Source organism: Perissodus microlepis, chromosome 12, assembly GCF_051167445.1.
Source record: "Perissodus microlepis isolate ML-2025 ecotype Zambia chromosome 12, ASM5116744v1, whole genome shotgun sequence".
NCBI classification, from domain to species: domain Eukaryota; kingdom Metazoa; phylum Chordata; class Actinopteri; order Cichliformes; family Cichlidae; genus Perissodus; species Perissodus microlepis.
Window position 1 is genome coordinate 28,603,614 of NC_140472.1, and position 16,458 is coordinate 28,620,071.

General features: G+C 39.2%; 1 protein-coding gene across 2 annotated transcripts; it reads left to right on the plus strand.

Moving 5' to 3' along the window:
* Nucleotides 1–628: 628 nt before the first annotated feature.
* ppef2a (protein phosphatase with EF-hand domain 2a) lies at nucleotides 629–15,859 on the plus strand. Of its 2 annotated transcripts, XM_084946850.1 has the most exons (17): nucleotides 629–1,675; nucleotides 1,823–1,831; nucleotides 2,813–2,940; nucleotides 3,037–3,091; nucleotides 3,183–3,358; nucleotides 3,536–3,650; nucleotides 3,943–3,989; nucleotides 4,539–4,705; nucleotides 4,799–4,835; nucleotides 5,526–5,675; nucleotides 5,767–6,105; nucleotides 7,289–7,474; nucleotides 7,637–7,779; nucleotides 8,373–8,479; nucleotides 9,707–9,873; nucleotides 10,669–10,751; nucleotides 11,668–15,859. In XM_084946850.1, exons 1-17 carry the CDS (start codon nucleotides 1,615–1,617, stop codon nucleotides 11,924–11,926), a joined length of 2,229 nt encoding a protein of 742 aa, XP_084802976.1. In that variant the 5' UTR covers nucleotides 629–1,614; the 3' UTR covers nucleotides 11,927–15,859. The 2 variants fall into 2 exon arrangements, with proteins under 2 accessions (XP_084802976.1, XP_084802975.1); XM_084946849.1 differs by lacking the exon at nucleotides 629–1,675 and having other exon boundaries at nucleotides 1,751–1,831.
* Nucleotides 15,860–16,458: the final 599 nt, after the last annotated feature.

The window sequence follows — 16,458 nt, forward strand, 5'->3', positions numbered from 1 at the left end:
TGAAAAGGAAAAGCTATAAAGTCAGCAGAAATTTGAACCAGAAATGATTTTTGAAAAACTAATTTATTCTTCGGTGCTTTATGCTGGTGCTATTTATTCTAGGTTAAATCTATGCGTTGGGTATGGATATATGGTGTATAAATTTAGCCTTTATGTTCTTGATGCATGCTCAATCATCCAGGTAAGTAAAACGAAACGTTTCGTCACTCATCCAAGTGATGACGCTACGTCCAGATGAACAGAATCAACTTTTGGAGTTTTGTAACCACTTCAAAGGTTTAAAAAAAATTTAACATCCCACACACCAAAATTTTATCGATCATAAAAAAAGGATCAGAGTTGAAGAAACTGTTGCGCTTGGGGGTTGAGTATTTAAGAAAATGGTCAGTGAAATCCAAAATAAAATTAAGTCAATGGTGAAGAATATTTGAATTTGTTTTTATCTACAGACATATCATCAGTAGGTGCTCACATGTAAACACAGACTTGGGCTCCTCTTGCCACCAATGTTTACCGCTGAAACCTTTCCATCTCCCTACATGAAGACCCATTTGGACCTATCAGGTCATTAGATCAGATAATCCACTTGTGGCTCTGTACTTTGATTATGTGATCACACCAAGGGACTAAAGACTAAAGCAGCTTCAGCCACATTCCAGGAGAGCTGCATGGTCGGGGTTGCTTCATACATGAAGCTTCTGTACAATGACCGGTCTAACTGACATCTTGCTGCTATTCTGGTGAAGGATGCAACACAGCAAAGGGCTTTTTAAACACTTAAATGAACTGAAAGCTGACAGCCAAATAACCTGGGAAGTGGTGACTGGATAAAGAAGGTGACTGCGTAAGTAAGCAACAGATTTCAAGATGTAATAGTTGAGTAAGTCTGTATAGATGGATTTCTACAGCAGCTAACTAAAAAGCAGGTTCAAACTGGGAAAAAAGACGCTAAACATCACAGTTTTGGTTCTTTTCTTATGGTCATATATTACTAAATTTTGTATCCACGTTTGGCATGGAATAAGACTTTAATTTGTTCCTGAAATGTGATACAATATGAAATAATCAAACAAACCAAACCATTCAGAATTCAATGCTCATTGTTTTATTAGATTTTTCCAAATTCTCAATGCTGATTTGTGCAAAATGGTTTCCGGCTGTGAAGGTATTTCTGCCTCCTTTTTTTCATAGATTGCTTTACATAACCCTTCGTAGAATTCAGACAAAACAGTCCTGTGTGGCAGGATTGAGGCCAACCAGCGGGTAATGAGATTAAAAGGCCACAAAGTCGAACGAGTTCAGTGTCCTCCAGCTCTCTGCCTACTGCTGCTGCTTCTGAGCCATGCTCAGCATTTCTCAGTGTCAATGAAGGGGTGCCTTAGAGTTCAAAAAAGAAGCAGAGCTATTAAAAAATGTGCACGAAGCAGAGTAATAAACTTCTATCTCAGCCTGAGAACAATGTAGTGGCTTCAAAGCCTAAAACTCTTTAGTACTTAAGCAGTCCAGTGTAAATATGTGTTCAAATATTAAATCTAGCAGATGAATTACCTGAATGTACTCTGAATCCTTTTGCACTGATGCGATGATTGATTGGTCCTTTGAACAGGAACAGTCATGGGATGTGGCGTCACAAAGTCTAACCATCTCCACAAACACACCACATCCAGTGGAAGAGGTGATACGCATACACTGACATACATGGACGATGACCAATTACGCTGATTGCAAAAGTTTTACTCTTTCCTGTTTTTCCTTATTCTGGCTCTTACGTGTCGTCTTTGTGTTTGTCTTTTGGTGTTTCTTTTTTCTCTGCTGCCTGCAGCTGTTACAAGTAAGCCACATCTGCTTGACCTTTTTTGTCTTGTTGATGTTTCTGTTTGGCAGATGTTGGACATAAACTCAGACCTCTGGTATCTGGGTCAAGCATAGAGGTGGAAATATTTTTACTAAAAGTTGCAGATAGGATGTAGCTTTAATTGAAAAGTGGAGAAAGTAAACACCTGTATCTGTTTCTGATGATGGTTTTAAAGTCAACCATACAGATATAAAACTGCCACTATGCCTTTTTTTTAAATTTAACAGTAACTTTACTCTTAGATTACTTGTAGAAATTCATTGCTAAGTGTTGGTTCATGGAAGTTAGGAACAAGTTATCCAGCTAAACTGTTTGTTCCTCCAATCTGAATGGAAATAAAAGTGTTCCTGAAGTCCTTTAAGAGTATTTCAAGGTAAAAAAAAAAAAAAAAAGGATCTGAGATAATTGGAAGAACAGGGTATCGGACACCTATAACTCCAGCTTTAACTCACATTTGGTTGGGTTTTGGTGCCAATACTTAGTTACAGTTAGGAAGAAAAATATTTGTTTCAGAGGAGAAAAAGATCCTAATTTGTGTTAAAATTAAACCTTTTTCAATGTTAAACTAATTCAGACGGAGACATTTTCTGGGTATCTAATGCGCTGAATTCAGCCCTATCTAAAGGTGATGACACCACATCCACTATAGTACCGCTATAGTATAAATACCCTTGTTTGGCCTCTTGGTTTGTCCTCCAAGCACTATTTGAGAAGTCAGTTTAAAGCTTTCTCTTGTGACTTGAATGCACATCAGGAAATAAACAGTCTTAGAATTGGTAGTCAAGTCTAATAATAAAAAAGTGTTTTGAAATTTTGCCTGCTTTGCTTTAAAAAGGTTTTAAAAACAGCAGATTTTTGTGTTGCAGCGCCTCTTATACTGTGTGTGTCAATAGTAGCATGTGAAAAAAATGATTAAAATGTGAGGTTTTTCTTGATCACATGTGTTCTGTGTTTCAGCCATAAGAGCTGCCATCCTGATTCAGCGATGGTACCGTCAGTACGTCGCCCGCACAGAGATGAGGCGGAGATACACCTGGAACATCTTCCAGTCCATCGAATACTCCGGAGAGCAGGCCCAGATCAAGGTGAGAAACTGCTGCCACAAACCAGTCGAGACCTGAGTGTTTAATAAAAAACAATTAACAAAAAAACTACAACCTTTTTGTCTCTTTCCTGTGCAGCTTTATAATTTCCTTGGCTACCTCATGGACAATTTCACACCATCGAGCAATGAACGTAAGACTTCTGCATTTATTCTGAGTTTGTTTTGGGTTTTTTTTTTCTCTGTAAATCAAATCTCTGAGTTTGAACCATCTCCACCTTGCAGGAAATTTGATCTCGCACATCTTCAGAGAGAACGAGGTCTGCCGGGACGCAGAGTGGGAGAGGTACTTCTGCTACAAGAACATCGAGGTGCCGGAGATTTACTCGGGACCTCATCTCACCTTTCCTCTGACGGTAGAGGAAGCAGTCGGTCTGGTGGAGGCTTTCAGGAATAAGAAAGTAGGCCTTTTTGGAGAAAATGTTCTACATCCAAGTTCAGCACGTGCCATTAATTGACTGCATTGTAATGTAAAAAAAAAGCTTTATTTGCAGTGGTCCTAGTTATTTCCTATACGCTTGTGACTTTGTTTTCTCTGTTTTGGAGGCCTTCTTGCTAACACGTTTCTCTCCCAGCAGCAGCTGCACTCACGCTACGTCCTTCAGCTCCTCTTGGAGACGTGGAAACTGCTCCGCATGTTGCCAAATATCAACCGTATCTCCACCTGCCACAGCAAAGAAATCACGATTTGTGGTATGATAAAGATATTCTTTGATAGTGGTGGTAAAGCACATGGAACTGATGAAATTTGGAAATATTTAGTAAAGACAATGAAAAATCAAAGAAGCGTTAAAATGTTAGCCTTGTTTTATTATAAGAAACTGGACTTTGGTCAATTCTGCTGGCCAACAGAAACCATTGTTTCATAATGGAAGAGAGTGAAACATTAAAGTTGCAGAATTTAAATTAAAAGTATAGATACAAATTAAGTGTGCTGTAAATTACTGTCATTTTTAAACCAGCCCTTTCCGTCCTGTTGTTACAGGTGATTTGCACGGACAGCTGGAAGACCTGCTGCTGATTTTCTATAAGGTATGAAAACTTAAACATTTTGAATGTGCTGAATTAATCCCATCTTTGAACCCAGAATAATGACTTTTTTCATCTGATGAGCTTTATATACCATTTAAAAAAATGGAATTTACAAATGACGATTATTAAAATCAATAAAAATGCATCATTTTTATTGCTATCACTGCTTCATCTTCAAACCTGCTTCATATGTTCAAGATAATTTAAGGATAATTTTCCAAAAATGTCCTTAATAAATGTTTTTGTGTAGTTAAATAATTTAATAAAGATTAACATATATAATTTTAAACTCCTGAGAATCTAATGATTTTCATGTTTTGCATTGAGGTGCTGTAATCAGAGAGTATTTGATGTGCTTCTTTGACTAACTTCTTTGTCAGTTAATCAGGTATTTTTAGTTTCAGTTTACCTGCAGCTTGTTTTGCATCAGTGGTGAAAGAGAAGGTTTAATCTTCTGTTTGGTTTGTTTGTATGTGGTTGATTTGTTTACACTTAAACTGTGGCTTGTCCCTTTAACTGTGCGCTCCTTCGATCTTGTTTACGTGACAGAACGGCATGCCGTCCTTAGAGAAGCCCTATGTGTTTAATGGAGACTTTGTGGACAGAGGCAGGGACTCTATTGAGATCCTCCTCATCTTGTTTGCATTCCTGCTCGTTTACCCGAGTGATGTCTACCTGAACAGAGGAAACCACGAGGACCACATAGTCAACCTCAGGTGAAATTAATAAACATACACCACGTGTATGTATACACAAATTCATCTGTTGTCATTCAAACTTTTATTTCTTTACTCCTCTGGATGGTTTAGGTACGGCTTCACCAAGGAGGTGTTGAATAAGTACAAGGTAGGTTCATCTCATGTAAACCTGCACCTCCTTATCGCTGCTTTTCTAGGCAGCAGCAAATCAAAACTTATGTGGTTACCTTTACCCATGCCTTCCCAGGAAAGCTCAATATAAACCAGTGTCTTATGTACATAAGACCAGTCACTCCTCCACGTTGCTAAGAGGATTTACGGTCATTAAAGAAGGTGACATCTGGTCTCTGTTGAGTCAGGGGGACTGAGCTGGTCCGAAGACTGACGGAAGAAATACAAAACAAAACAGAGGTTTCCTTACTGCATGCTGTCTTAAGTTACAGTGCAACATCTCAGTCACACACAGAAATAAACTAGTTCTGTCTAAGGGTTCTTTGTTCCCACCGTTCCCAGTTGCAGGTGGATCAACCAACAGTAGATGGTTGGGTTTCTATATATAAAGCACTTTGAGATGATTAAGGTTGTGATTTGATGCTAAAGTTAGACAGATACTGTGGGTTCATTCAATCTTATCAACAAATGGAGTTTAATTTTTGTAAACTAAAACTGAAAATTTCATTATTTTTAAGCATCTCCTTGTTGATGTAACTTTGTAAATTCTTCACAAACATAATACCGCTTAGCAAACTGACTTTCTGTCTGCAACGAGAGCAAAAACAAAGGAGAGAAATAAAAAAGCACTAACTGAGTAACTTTTGCTGATTGTGTTTTACATCAGATGCACGGGAAGAGGATCCTGAAGCTGCTGCAGAAGATTTTCAGCTGGTTGCCATTAGCAACAGTGATCGACCAGAAGGTGCTGGTCCTCCACGGGGGGATCTCTGACTCCACGGAACTCGGCGTCCTCGCCAGAGTTGACAGACACATTGTGAGGAACCAGCATGTGATGAGTAAAGCTGTTATTTACTCATCACTATCCTTGCAATGTGTGTAATCTGTGTTTTCCTGTTTTCCTTCAGTACATCTCGGCTCTGAGACCTCCGAAGAAGAGACACCACAGCTTGGCGGGAATATCCACCGACTTGGACACAGATGTGGACACCGCAGCCATCAGCAGGGTCTTCCAGCGTCGGGCCTCTTTCACGTATCCCAAACCCATGGGAACCCGATGTTGCTTCCAAAATCGCTCGCTGCAGGACTTCTCGGATCGGATCAGAGTGAACATGGAGAACCAGCTGGAGCTCAGCAGGAGGGAAGAGCCAACTCTGAACGCCCAGATCAACAAACCGGAGCAAGAATCTCTGTTTTTGTCCACCAACTCTGTCAGCAGTGACACCACCGTAGATGAGTGGAAACAGGCGAGTATGGAGCAGAGATGTTTTCTTAGAAGCTGCTAAGTAAACAATGAGTCTTTTGTGTCAGTGTTAGAACGAAATCAGTTTTATTATTCCAAAACTAGAAAAATGTAAACAAGCCAGATGTTTAACGGGAGACAGCTGAAACAGGAAAAAAAAAAACAATCCACTACAAAATCCACTTTCTTTGTGTATTTGTCACATGTGCATGCTTCAAATTTTTAAAAAAAAAACAGACAAAAAAACCCCCAATTTAATAAAAATATGTCTTTTTTAAAATGATGATGGGAAGAGAAAAAGCTAACCAAATCTACCAGACTCTCACCCTGATTAAATCATGAAGTAACTGTGATTAACCACATTTTTCACATTCACTAGCCACACTCAGGCCTCATTACTGCCAAAATGAAGGTTTTAGAGTGGCCTCGTCAAAGTCTGGACTTACATTGAAATGCTTTGGCATAACCTTAAACTTTCCAACTTGGCGGAATTTCAAAAATTCTGCAAAAAAGAGTGGGCCAAAATTCCTCCACAGCAATCTGAAAGACTCATTTCCTTGATTGCAGGTCATGCTGGCGTGGATGTTATTAGATTTAGGGGACAACTGCTTTTTTTTTTCCTTAATAAATATTACTCTATTTACTCTTGTTGCCTTTGTCTAATATTACAATTTGTATGATGTGAAGCATGTAACTGTGACAATTGTAGTAAGATTTTAGTAGTTATGTATATTAAACAATGAAATAAATTACTACCAGTCTAACCTGACCACAAACTCACACTCTTCACATATTTTTATAGTGACTTACTATTTTGTCAGAGGTCGTGACCTTTCACCTCACTCCTGCTCCAGTTATAGCCTGAAAGACAAACAGACAGTAATCAACCTCACCTAACAGGAGGTGCTGTGTGTTGCCTGCGTAAGACTTCAGAGGCTGTAATCCCCCACGTCACTAATCTCTCTGCTCTGACTTCAATCTACTCTTAAAAATTGGCTAGCTTTTTCCCCAGCTGGTGTTTCCACAGATTTTTTTCTGACTCTTCTGTTGTATTTTATTTTTTATCTTATTTAATGTTTATCTTTTACTGAATAGCAGACAGTGAAGTTGGACTACGCACCAATGCTAGAAATGGTTATTAAATATAGTAGAGAAACTTTAACACTTTGAGTTCTTTGTCCCACCAGATCCTGGACCTGCTGTGGAGTGATCCGATGACTCAGGATGGATGCATACCCAACGAGGTGAGGGGTGGAGGCTGCTACTGGGGCCCTGATGTCACCGAGGACTTCCTGAACAGACACAATCTGCAGCTCATCATTCGCTCCCATGAGTGCAAACAGGAGGGCTATGAGTTCTGCCACAACCGTAAGGTCAGCTCAGTAATCCTACAGCTCGCTGTCTAAATTCAGGACTTTAAAACCAAAATCAGCCTCACTCTAAAGTATCATATGTACCATAAACCTCTCCCCTGATCAGCATCAGTGTTCCCTTCCTCTTCAATGACAGGTTTGTCCTTTCTTTCATTCACCCAGGTCCTCACTCTGTTCTCTGCCTCCAATTACTATGACGTGGGGAGCAACAGGGGGGCTTACGTGAAGCTGGGCCCTGACCTTGTGCCTTATTTGATTCAATATCAGGCCAGCAGCATGACGAGAGAGCTCACTGTGAGACAGAGGTACTACTAACACTCACTTCATTAGACAAATTCTTCATTACCAGATCATCTCTTCACTTAATTCAAACTTGGTTTAGCCTTAAAAGGCTAGAGTAGCTTTGCATAATTGACTGATCAAAATAATCCTTATATTGATTATGCAGGGCCTTGGAGCAGAACCTCAGTTCATCCATAGTCTGAAGCAGACCTTCAGACCTCTGTCCACAGTCAGAGATGTGTGCCAGAGCCAAGAGTAGAGAAAGTAGAAAAAACTGTTTGCTATGGACCCGTTAAAGCAGACTGAAGCCTGAGATACACTAACTTTCTAATGTCAGACTTTGGCCACATTTAATATGACTAGCATCCATTATAACAGAATACGCAGGCCAGATAATAAGGGGAAGTACAATAGGCTCCCTTTAAACAGACAATAAGGAAGCTTTATGAAACTAGTGGTTTCCGCATGTCTACACAGCTTATCTACATTATTAACTTTAAAAATTCACAAATTAAGCACCTGAAATGTTTCTGACATCGATGAGAAACCGTTTTTGCCTCTTTCTTTGATAACCATTGTTTGCCACGCTGTTGTGTTTGCCGTTCGTCATCTGCAGTGTTGGGCGAACCGAGCGCTCAGCTCTCAGAGTCCTGCGGGAGCAGCTGTTTGCGCACAAGTCTGACCTCCTCTGTGCCTTCAGAAAGTTTGACAGCGAGAACAAAGGTGTGTGTAGTTTGAGTTTCATAAACTGATTCATTCCTCATCGGATCAGTCTTTACTTTTTGTTGCAGATCTTTCCTTCTTTTTTTTCCATGTAGTTCTCAAGAGATATTCACTTGCTGGAAAGAAATATGAGCCCACACCTTTGTATTTGTGTGGAACATAATGATCCCCGTGCAAGATGAAAACAACGTGTGGGCTGGGCAAAAGTCTAGCTCAGAAGATTTCAGAGTTTCACAGAAACTTCTGTTTCAGGGATTTAATTTCACTTACAATAGACAAACAGCTTTGCCTAACACAAAATAGTGTGAAAAAAAAAAAGGTACTTGGATGGATGTTGTTGGACTTTTCAACATATTTGTCATGATCCTGGGTCGTTGACCCAGCGTTTTGTGTTTCTTTTTGGTTTTATCTTGTGTTTGGTGTTTATTCTGATTCTGTATTAATTCTTTGGGTTGGTTGTCGTGTTGGTCTGTGCTCCGTTCGGGTCCCTGCATTTTTGTTGTAAAACAGTCTGTGTGTTTCCGGTTTTACTTTGTAGGTCTGCTTCTCATCATGTCCATTAGTGTCAGCTGTGTCCACCCCTGCATGTCATCTCCTCATTACCTAGTGTGTATTTATAGTGTGTGTTGGCTTCTGTTCATCGTCGGATCGTCTGTGTTTCTCGGTGTAACTACGTCTCTCTGCATTCTCCGCTCCCTGTTTCATGCTTAGGTTTGTCATTTAGTTTTCCCAGTCTAGGTTTTTTCAGTCATTCGTCTTTTCTCACTGCCTGTTCAGTCGCTCCACTTCTGTAAATAAAACATCACCCTCATCACCAGTCAACTGCCTGCATTTTGGGTCCTTTTCCTCCTACACCACACGGCTCACCCCGCCAGCCGTGACAATATTTTTGGATAAGCAAACATTTGATTCTCTTTGAAACACAGCCTACAAGTAAAGGTAGTTTATTAATTATTATACACACAGAATTGGAAAAACTTGAAAATAGAACTGAGTTAGCTTTTGGTTGGCTCTCACAGTCTTCCTGATGCAGAGAAAAAGCCTGCTGTTTACATTTTCTGGGCTTTAATGTGTCACAAAATAACAAAGTATAATATTTTAGTGTGAATGTTTTCAAACTGTGTGGCAAAATACTTCTTAGATATAGTCTAGACAAGGTAGACAGTGATCAAACTTGGATTAGAGCTTTGTGCTCTTATAATTAGTATGACCTTTCACCTCTATTAGGTCTGGTGTCTCTGAACGACTGGGCCTCTGCAGTGGAGAGTGTGATGCATCTGGATCTGCCCTGGAGGATGCTTCGCTCTCAGCTGCTCACCTGCAAGAACAGCGAAGGCACGATAGACTACTACGAGTGGTTCAACGAGCTTGCCATCACAGGATCTAAAACAGATGTAAGAACTCACCGGCTCTGTCTTAGCTGATGTAGCAATGTTTACATGAAAATGCAATAATGTAATATGGAGAAACTTTAGAAAAGGGATCTTTATACCGAGATTCAGGGAGTTGTAGAGAAGTAGAAAAGATAAATTGCCCTTCCACCCTTGAAATTGGTTAAATGGATACAAAGGAACATTGATTTGTGTCCTTTTCCTGGCACGGTGTGTTTTCCGTGGCGTCATGCTGCTGTCATGTGTTGTTGACTTAAATTATTTGTAAAGGATACACCTGTGTATCATCGATTACAGGTTTCCTTGTAACCTTCCTGTCTACCCAAGTAGAATGAGTTAGGAATGAGTTGCTTCATGATGGCACAGTGAGATAGATTTCCAGGTCACAGGCAGGAAAACAGGGGAGGCGAGGATGGACAAAATAGGGAAATGAGAAGCCCCTTGACACCAACTTGAGACAATAAATGTCAGAAGTCAATTAAGTAAAGTGACCTTTTTCAGAACACTCTAGGATTGGCCTTTGTTTTTGTTTTGCCTTTTGGGAAAAGGTGAAAACCTCCCTAAAGATGACTAAGAACATCTTTACCAGAATCCTAAAATTAACATCTGCGTGGGAATAAATCTTTTCAGTTGCCAGGTTGTATTCAAACAGAGTTTTGCTGCTTAAACAACATTATTTTTCTGACCAATCTGAAAGATGCTGCATATAAAATATCACCAGAATGCTGCAGATGTTCCTTTTGTACTTTATTTGTGTTGTTTTATGAATATGGGACTTTCTTCTTTTGGTCTTTGCAGCATATTGACCAGAGTCTGCTGGAAATGTTGTATCGCCACCGCTCCACTTTGGAGACAATCTTCAGGATTGTAGACACGGACAACTCAGGTAAAACACCCACTGTTTATTGCTGTTCGATGCAGAAGCAAATCTGCTAATGGAATATATTACCCTTAGATCGCTCAGTTTTGCATCATTCCCAAGTAACAGCACAGAGAAAAAAATACATGTTTAAGTCCTTTCTATCACACACATTCACGCTCCAATGGATGAGCAACTTGGGGTTTGTATCTCGCCCAAGGATATTTGGCAAGCAGACTGGAGCAGCCAGGGATCAACCCACCAACTTTCTGATTAGTAGATGACCTACTCTACCTCCTGAGCTGCAACCAAATGCACTCAGTCAGAAATATAGTGATTATATAACTTCAATTAAATGTCAGTTTTTGCCTTAAAACATTTAATTTACTAATAACATAGTAATATGTGCCTAATATTAATATATAACAAGTGCCAGATTTAATTTCAAAAGACATGAAAGAAATACTTTTCTTCATGAAATAACTAAAATGTCTCTGTATGTATTGTGGCTTTGGATTTTTACCTTATTGAGATAATTGTTTTGTCATATTTAATCTGCACACTTTTCTCTTGATTTATTTGTTATATATTAATTATGTTTAACTTAATTTTTAACTGCTGCCAAAGGAAAAAGGAATTACTTAACTTTTATAATCTACATAGATGATTGAGAGAAGGAGTAAAGTGTGTCAGGGCTCTGATGTGTCTGTGGGAGACGTCTGCTGAGCTTAGCCTCTGTTAATCCATCTGTAGCGTGCGAAACAGGCAGCAGGAGGTTACGGTTGCCTGATTCCTAACGATGACTAACCCACTGATCTACTAGCCTTTCCATCCCGCCTCTCTGATCACATGCAAACACGGACAGCAACACTTTTCTTTAACAGTTTCTGCCTATTACTCCTTCTTGAACCTCTAATCTCCTCCTCCTTCTCCTCCACCTCAGGGTTCATCAGCATTCAGGACTTCCGTCAGACCTGGAAGCTGCTGAGCGTCTACCTGAAAATGGAGATCACCGACGAGGCCATCTCCGACCTGGCCGTCACAATTGACAGCAACCATGACGGCAGCATAGACATTGACGAGTTCATGGAGGCCTTTCGGCTCACGGACAAAAAGAGCCGGCTGGAACGAGGACGCAGCATGTTCATGGGCACGGCCTCCGACCTCACCAAACTGGAGGGAGATCCCAACATTTGATGAAAAAGCGTGTTAAACAGATAGCTCGGCGTCCAGCAGAGGGGAGGAGAGGGAGCTGCAGCCAACGCAAGCTGCTTTTAATGACGCACATAAAGATGCAGGATGATGCTGAGCAACAGCCGCCTGGATCACAGGGGATTAGGAGGAGGTTAGAGGTCAGGGTGTTTGACGGCAAATGCTCATTTGAAGCGGAGGAAGTCTGGGCAAAACGCAGCAGCTTGAGCAACTCACGTCTCCTTTATATTCCTAAAATAGTCCAAAACTGAAAAACAAAAGGCATCTTATAGAAAATAACAATTTAATTAAATGCAAAAATGGGTGATTTTTGCATTTAATATTCACTGAATTTATGTTTAACAGCTTCAAATGTGACTCATGTCAACATAAAAAGATTCTCACACTCCAGATGTGTTAAAATGGACATGTAATGATCCTACTCGGGTGATGATTAACAGTTAAAACTGAGTAAAAGATGGGAAGGAGCACAGAAAGAAGAATCCTTCAAATATATGAAGAAATGTGTTAAATATATAAAAAGTGCTTGCCAAAGGTTTTTGGGAGGTAGCTTATTGAAATAATTTTTCACATCATCTACATATTTTTTTTATGAATTTGTTGGATGTAGTGAAGAGGTATTTCAAGAAAAGGAGGAAGATAGGGTAACACATCATATGGATAGATGTTATCTCATGGTGGTGCCAGCTGAGAACGAGACAGGGTCTGGATGGTAGGGAACAGTTACCAGATGATTGGGAAAGAACAGACTCGCAAAAGGAGTCTCGGAGAGTAAGAAGAGGATGGAGGGAATGGAGATCAAGTGTACCGGTACAAGTTATTAAAGAACAGGGGAGCTGCAGTAACCACAGTGGGATAAGGTTATTGGAGACCATGAAGATGTGGGAAAGACTGTGGGGTGACTGTCAGTGATTTTTGCTTTGAGAGTGTTGATTGAGATGTATACAGGAGGTCAGAAGGAGTTGCATCTGGGAGGAATCCTGGAGAATTTTTTTTTAAATATCTGCAACTTACTGGTGCCTTAGCAGTAGCAGCACTTGAAATGTAGCGTGGACTGATAATATTTTCTGTGAGCGCGGTGGGATTGCTCCTCCTGTCAGGCAGCAAACAAGCCCCCAACCCGTCCAGAATGGAGAACTCATGATTTTATTCATTTGACTCATAGGATGTATATCTACCTCCAGTTTCTGAAGTTTAAAGGTGTAGTCTGAGAATTTGGGAGTTATGCGTATTATGTTATCTCAACTGAGCATAAAGACAGGAAATGGAAAGTAACAGCTCGCCTGCTCTCTCTATAAGGAAACCAAAGTCACCTAAATTCACCCTAAAAACACACTCTGTAATGCCAAAGCTGAAGATGGTCATAATTTTGTAAGTTATGACATCATTACAGCTACATGTTCACAGAATAACCAGTTACTAATACTGCTAACATGTTAAATTCAAAGTAGTGTAATGTTACTTTATCAAATGTAACATTTTTACATTGTAAGTGTAACATATACACAACATTGTTTTGTAACACTGCAGTGACTCAGTGTGGGTTAGAAACAAGTGACTTGATATTTCAGCAGATGTAAGATGATATCTGTGTGGGTGATATCTTCTGAAGATCAGTAACACATTTGTTTTTTTTATACAGTGTAAAAGATAAACATTTCTAGGCCTGTTGCAGACGGGAGTAATTTATTTCATCAGTGAGAATTAAAGTAAGAAATATGGTCCTGGGTGAATCCTGAAATGAATCCTGAATTACAGGAAAATTCTACAACAGCAAATATGGCATCAGAAACTTAACTTCTGGGAAAGGAAAAAGCTTTTTAAGGAAAGCTTTTTAACCCGTTTTCATCAGATTGGACTGCTAATTGCATACATGTAGTTTTTAATCCCATCACTACTATTAAAATTAAAGCTCATTTTAATTTTGCATTGCAATAACTGCATGAACAGGTGGCCAGAGGAATTTCAAGATAACTGTTGAGCCCTGAGAGAGCATACAGAGCAGGACAGCTGTTTTCAATCTTCATGGTAAGCTAAGCATCTAAATAGTAGTAGTGTTTAAATGATTGATCATTTTTTAACAGTAAATTCAACATGCAGGACTTGTTCCTTCAAGGCGTGATGTATTTTTTAGTTAAATCTGTTGTTCCACATTTCTGAGTATTATCAATTACAACTAAAAGAGTCAGTGAGTCCATGTGAATTTTACTGTCTTTTTTTCTAGTATGTTGAGCATGTAAAACCTTTCCTGTAAATAAAAAAGTGAGTCATGTCTTACTTTCCTAAGACGTATGTGGAAAAAATGTTCAGTTGTTGCAGTTGAAGGTATTTAATTAGTTTCTAATTTGTTTAATTAAGGTAGCAGTTTTTTATTCATTTATTTCTCATCCTTATTATTTAAGAGCAAACATAAAACTCAAAATTTCCTTTGCAATCAATGGCAATTCTAGAAACCTTGGTCATTACTAAATGCTTTATTTTCTCTCTGCTCGGCCTATAGTTGCTGTTTGCTTGTGGGTCTCTCTGCTTTCAGTTTTGTATTTAATACCTGAAAAACAGCTTCATTGGGTTGAGTTCAGGTGATTGACTTTGCCATTGAAGAATATCTCATTTTCTGCATTGTTTGGGTTATTGTCCATGTATACCTATCAGCTGTCACATTATCAGTAAACACCAGTTTCCACTGGTTCCACTGGCAGCCATACGTGCCCATGCCATAACATTACCTCTACAATGTTTGACTGACAACATGCTTTTCTTCGGATCATGGTCTGTTTTTTCTCCTCCCTCTCTTTCCTTTTTCCATCATTAAGGTACAAGTTAACTTTGATTTCTTCTGTCCAAACACTGTTTTTTTTTTTTTCATGAGTTCTGCAGTTTCTTCTAGATGTTTTCTGGCAAAGTCCAATTTGACCTTCTTGTTCTTGTGGTTTGCACCTTTTTGAAAACTGGCTCCTTAGATGACTGTCGATTTTATAATAACATACCTAACTCCACAAGAGTTTTCTTGAGTTGTGAAGCTGATTTTAAGCATGGAAAGAATTCAGTTATTATTCCTTCTTTTTAAGACTTTACCAAGTTGCTAATTTCGCCACTCCTCAAATTTTTACATTTTCCCTGTTAGGTTTGTTTTGTTTTTCCAGCCTAATGGTGGCCTCCATTACTTGGTCCTCATACTGAGGATTCCAGTGAAAAGCTACTAAATGAAACTTCAACACATGGAATCAACTCCAGATCTTTTATCTTCTTATTCTCCTAAGAACCAATAGAAAGGACACAATGAAAAGGATGGGTCTCATGTCTCTAGTCCACTAAGATAAAGTTCTTGTATAATTTAATACACTTTATTTTTTTACTTGCATACTAGAAAGTAAAAATAGTCAAATCATATTATTATTTTTAAACGATTGACTGAGTTCACAGAATCACCAGCAGGGGGCACAACAGACTAGAGTACAGCTTTTCCTGCACAGATCGGCTTCTCAGGACTGAAGAAAAGTGGTCACCGTTTAAGAGACAGGTGATTAACAGAAGAGTAGGAGTCATTAGGTGGGAAAGCAAACAATGTTGGGATTAAAAGCTAACACACCCTGAAGTTGAGCTGCAGCAGCAAACAGTGAATTTTTGTGGTTTCACTCGCATTATCTCCCTGAGCCCTTAAAGCCAGGGCTGTAGCTTTCTGCTCTTTTAAGTAGGTGGATTTTCAAACAGGTCCAGAGCTGCCTGAAGTTTTGCTTCGAGCCCTGTGTACAGGAGCTGCATGCAAAAAGATCTTTTGTTAAAAGGGTTTGGCGTAATAAGCATATGCTTCAGCCAAGACCTTTTGATTAGCCTTGTCTCGTGCTTTCTTGCTTTGTGGTAATCTTTATTCTGTATTCACTGAGATATTTGAATGCTAATCAATAAATCAAAGTTTCACAAAACAAAGTGTACACGTTTTACCTGGAGGAGGAGAATTTGTTTTGTTTTGTTTTGTTTTTTTTTTGCCTTTTTTGCACAATGTTGCTGGTAATTAGACACACCTGTTCAACTCGGTGCATTCAGGTAAAGACTGCAGTCATCGTCGAGAAGTTCAAAATGAGCATGAAAGTGAGGCAGAAAGGCGATTTAAGTGACTTCTGCTGGGATTTTCCTGCACAACCGTCACTACGGTTTACAGGAAATGATCACGAAAAAGAGGAAATATCCAATGAGCAGCAGTTCTCTGGGTAAAAATTAAAATGAAAGAACGGGAAACTGTGGTTGCAGCTTTGAGGGATCAGAAATGCTTTCACCTCTGGGCTGGAAAAATGGTACAAAAAAAAGAAAGAAAAGAAATCAGCTGAGGTGGGAGTCACAGAATGATTTTGTGATCGATTTACATCATTTCCACAAGGCATCAATAAAGTATTCTGATTCTGATTTTTCATATAAATAACTCATAATAAAAACGTGTGGAATATACTTTGTTAATTAGAAAACAAACGTAGCGTTAGAATAATATATTTCAGTTTTTTAAATGTGTAAGCATCTTTAAA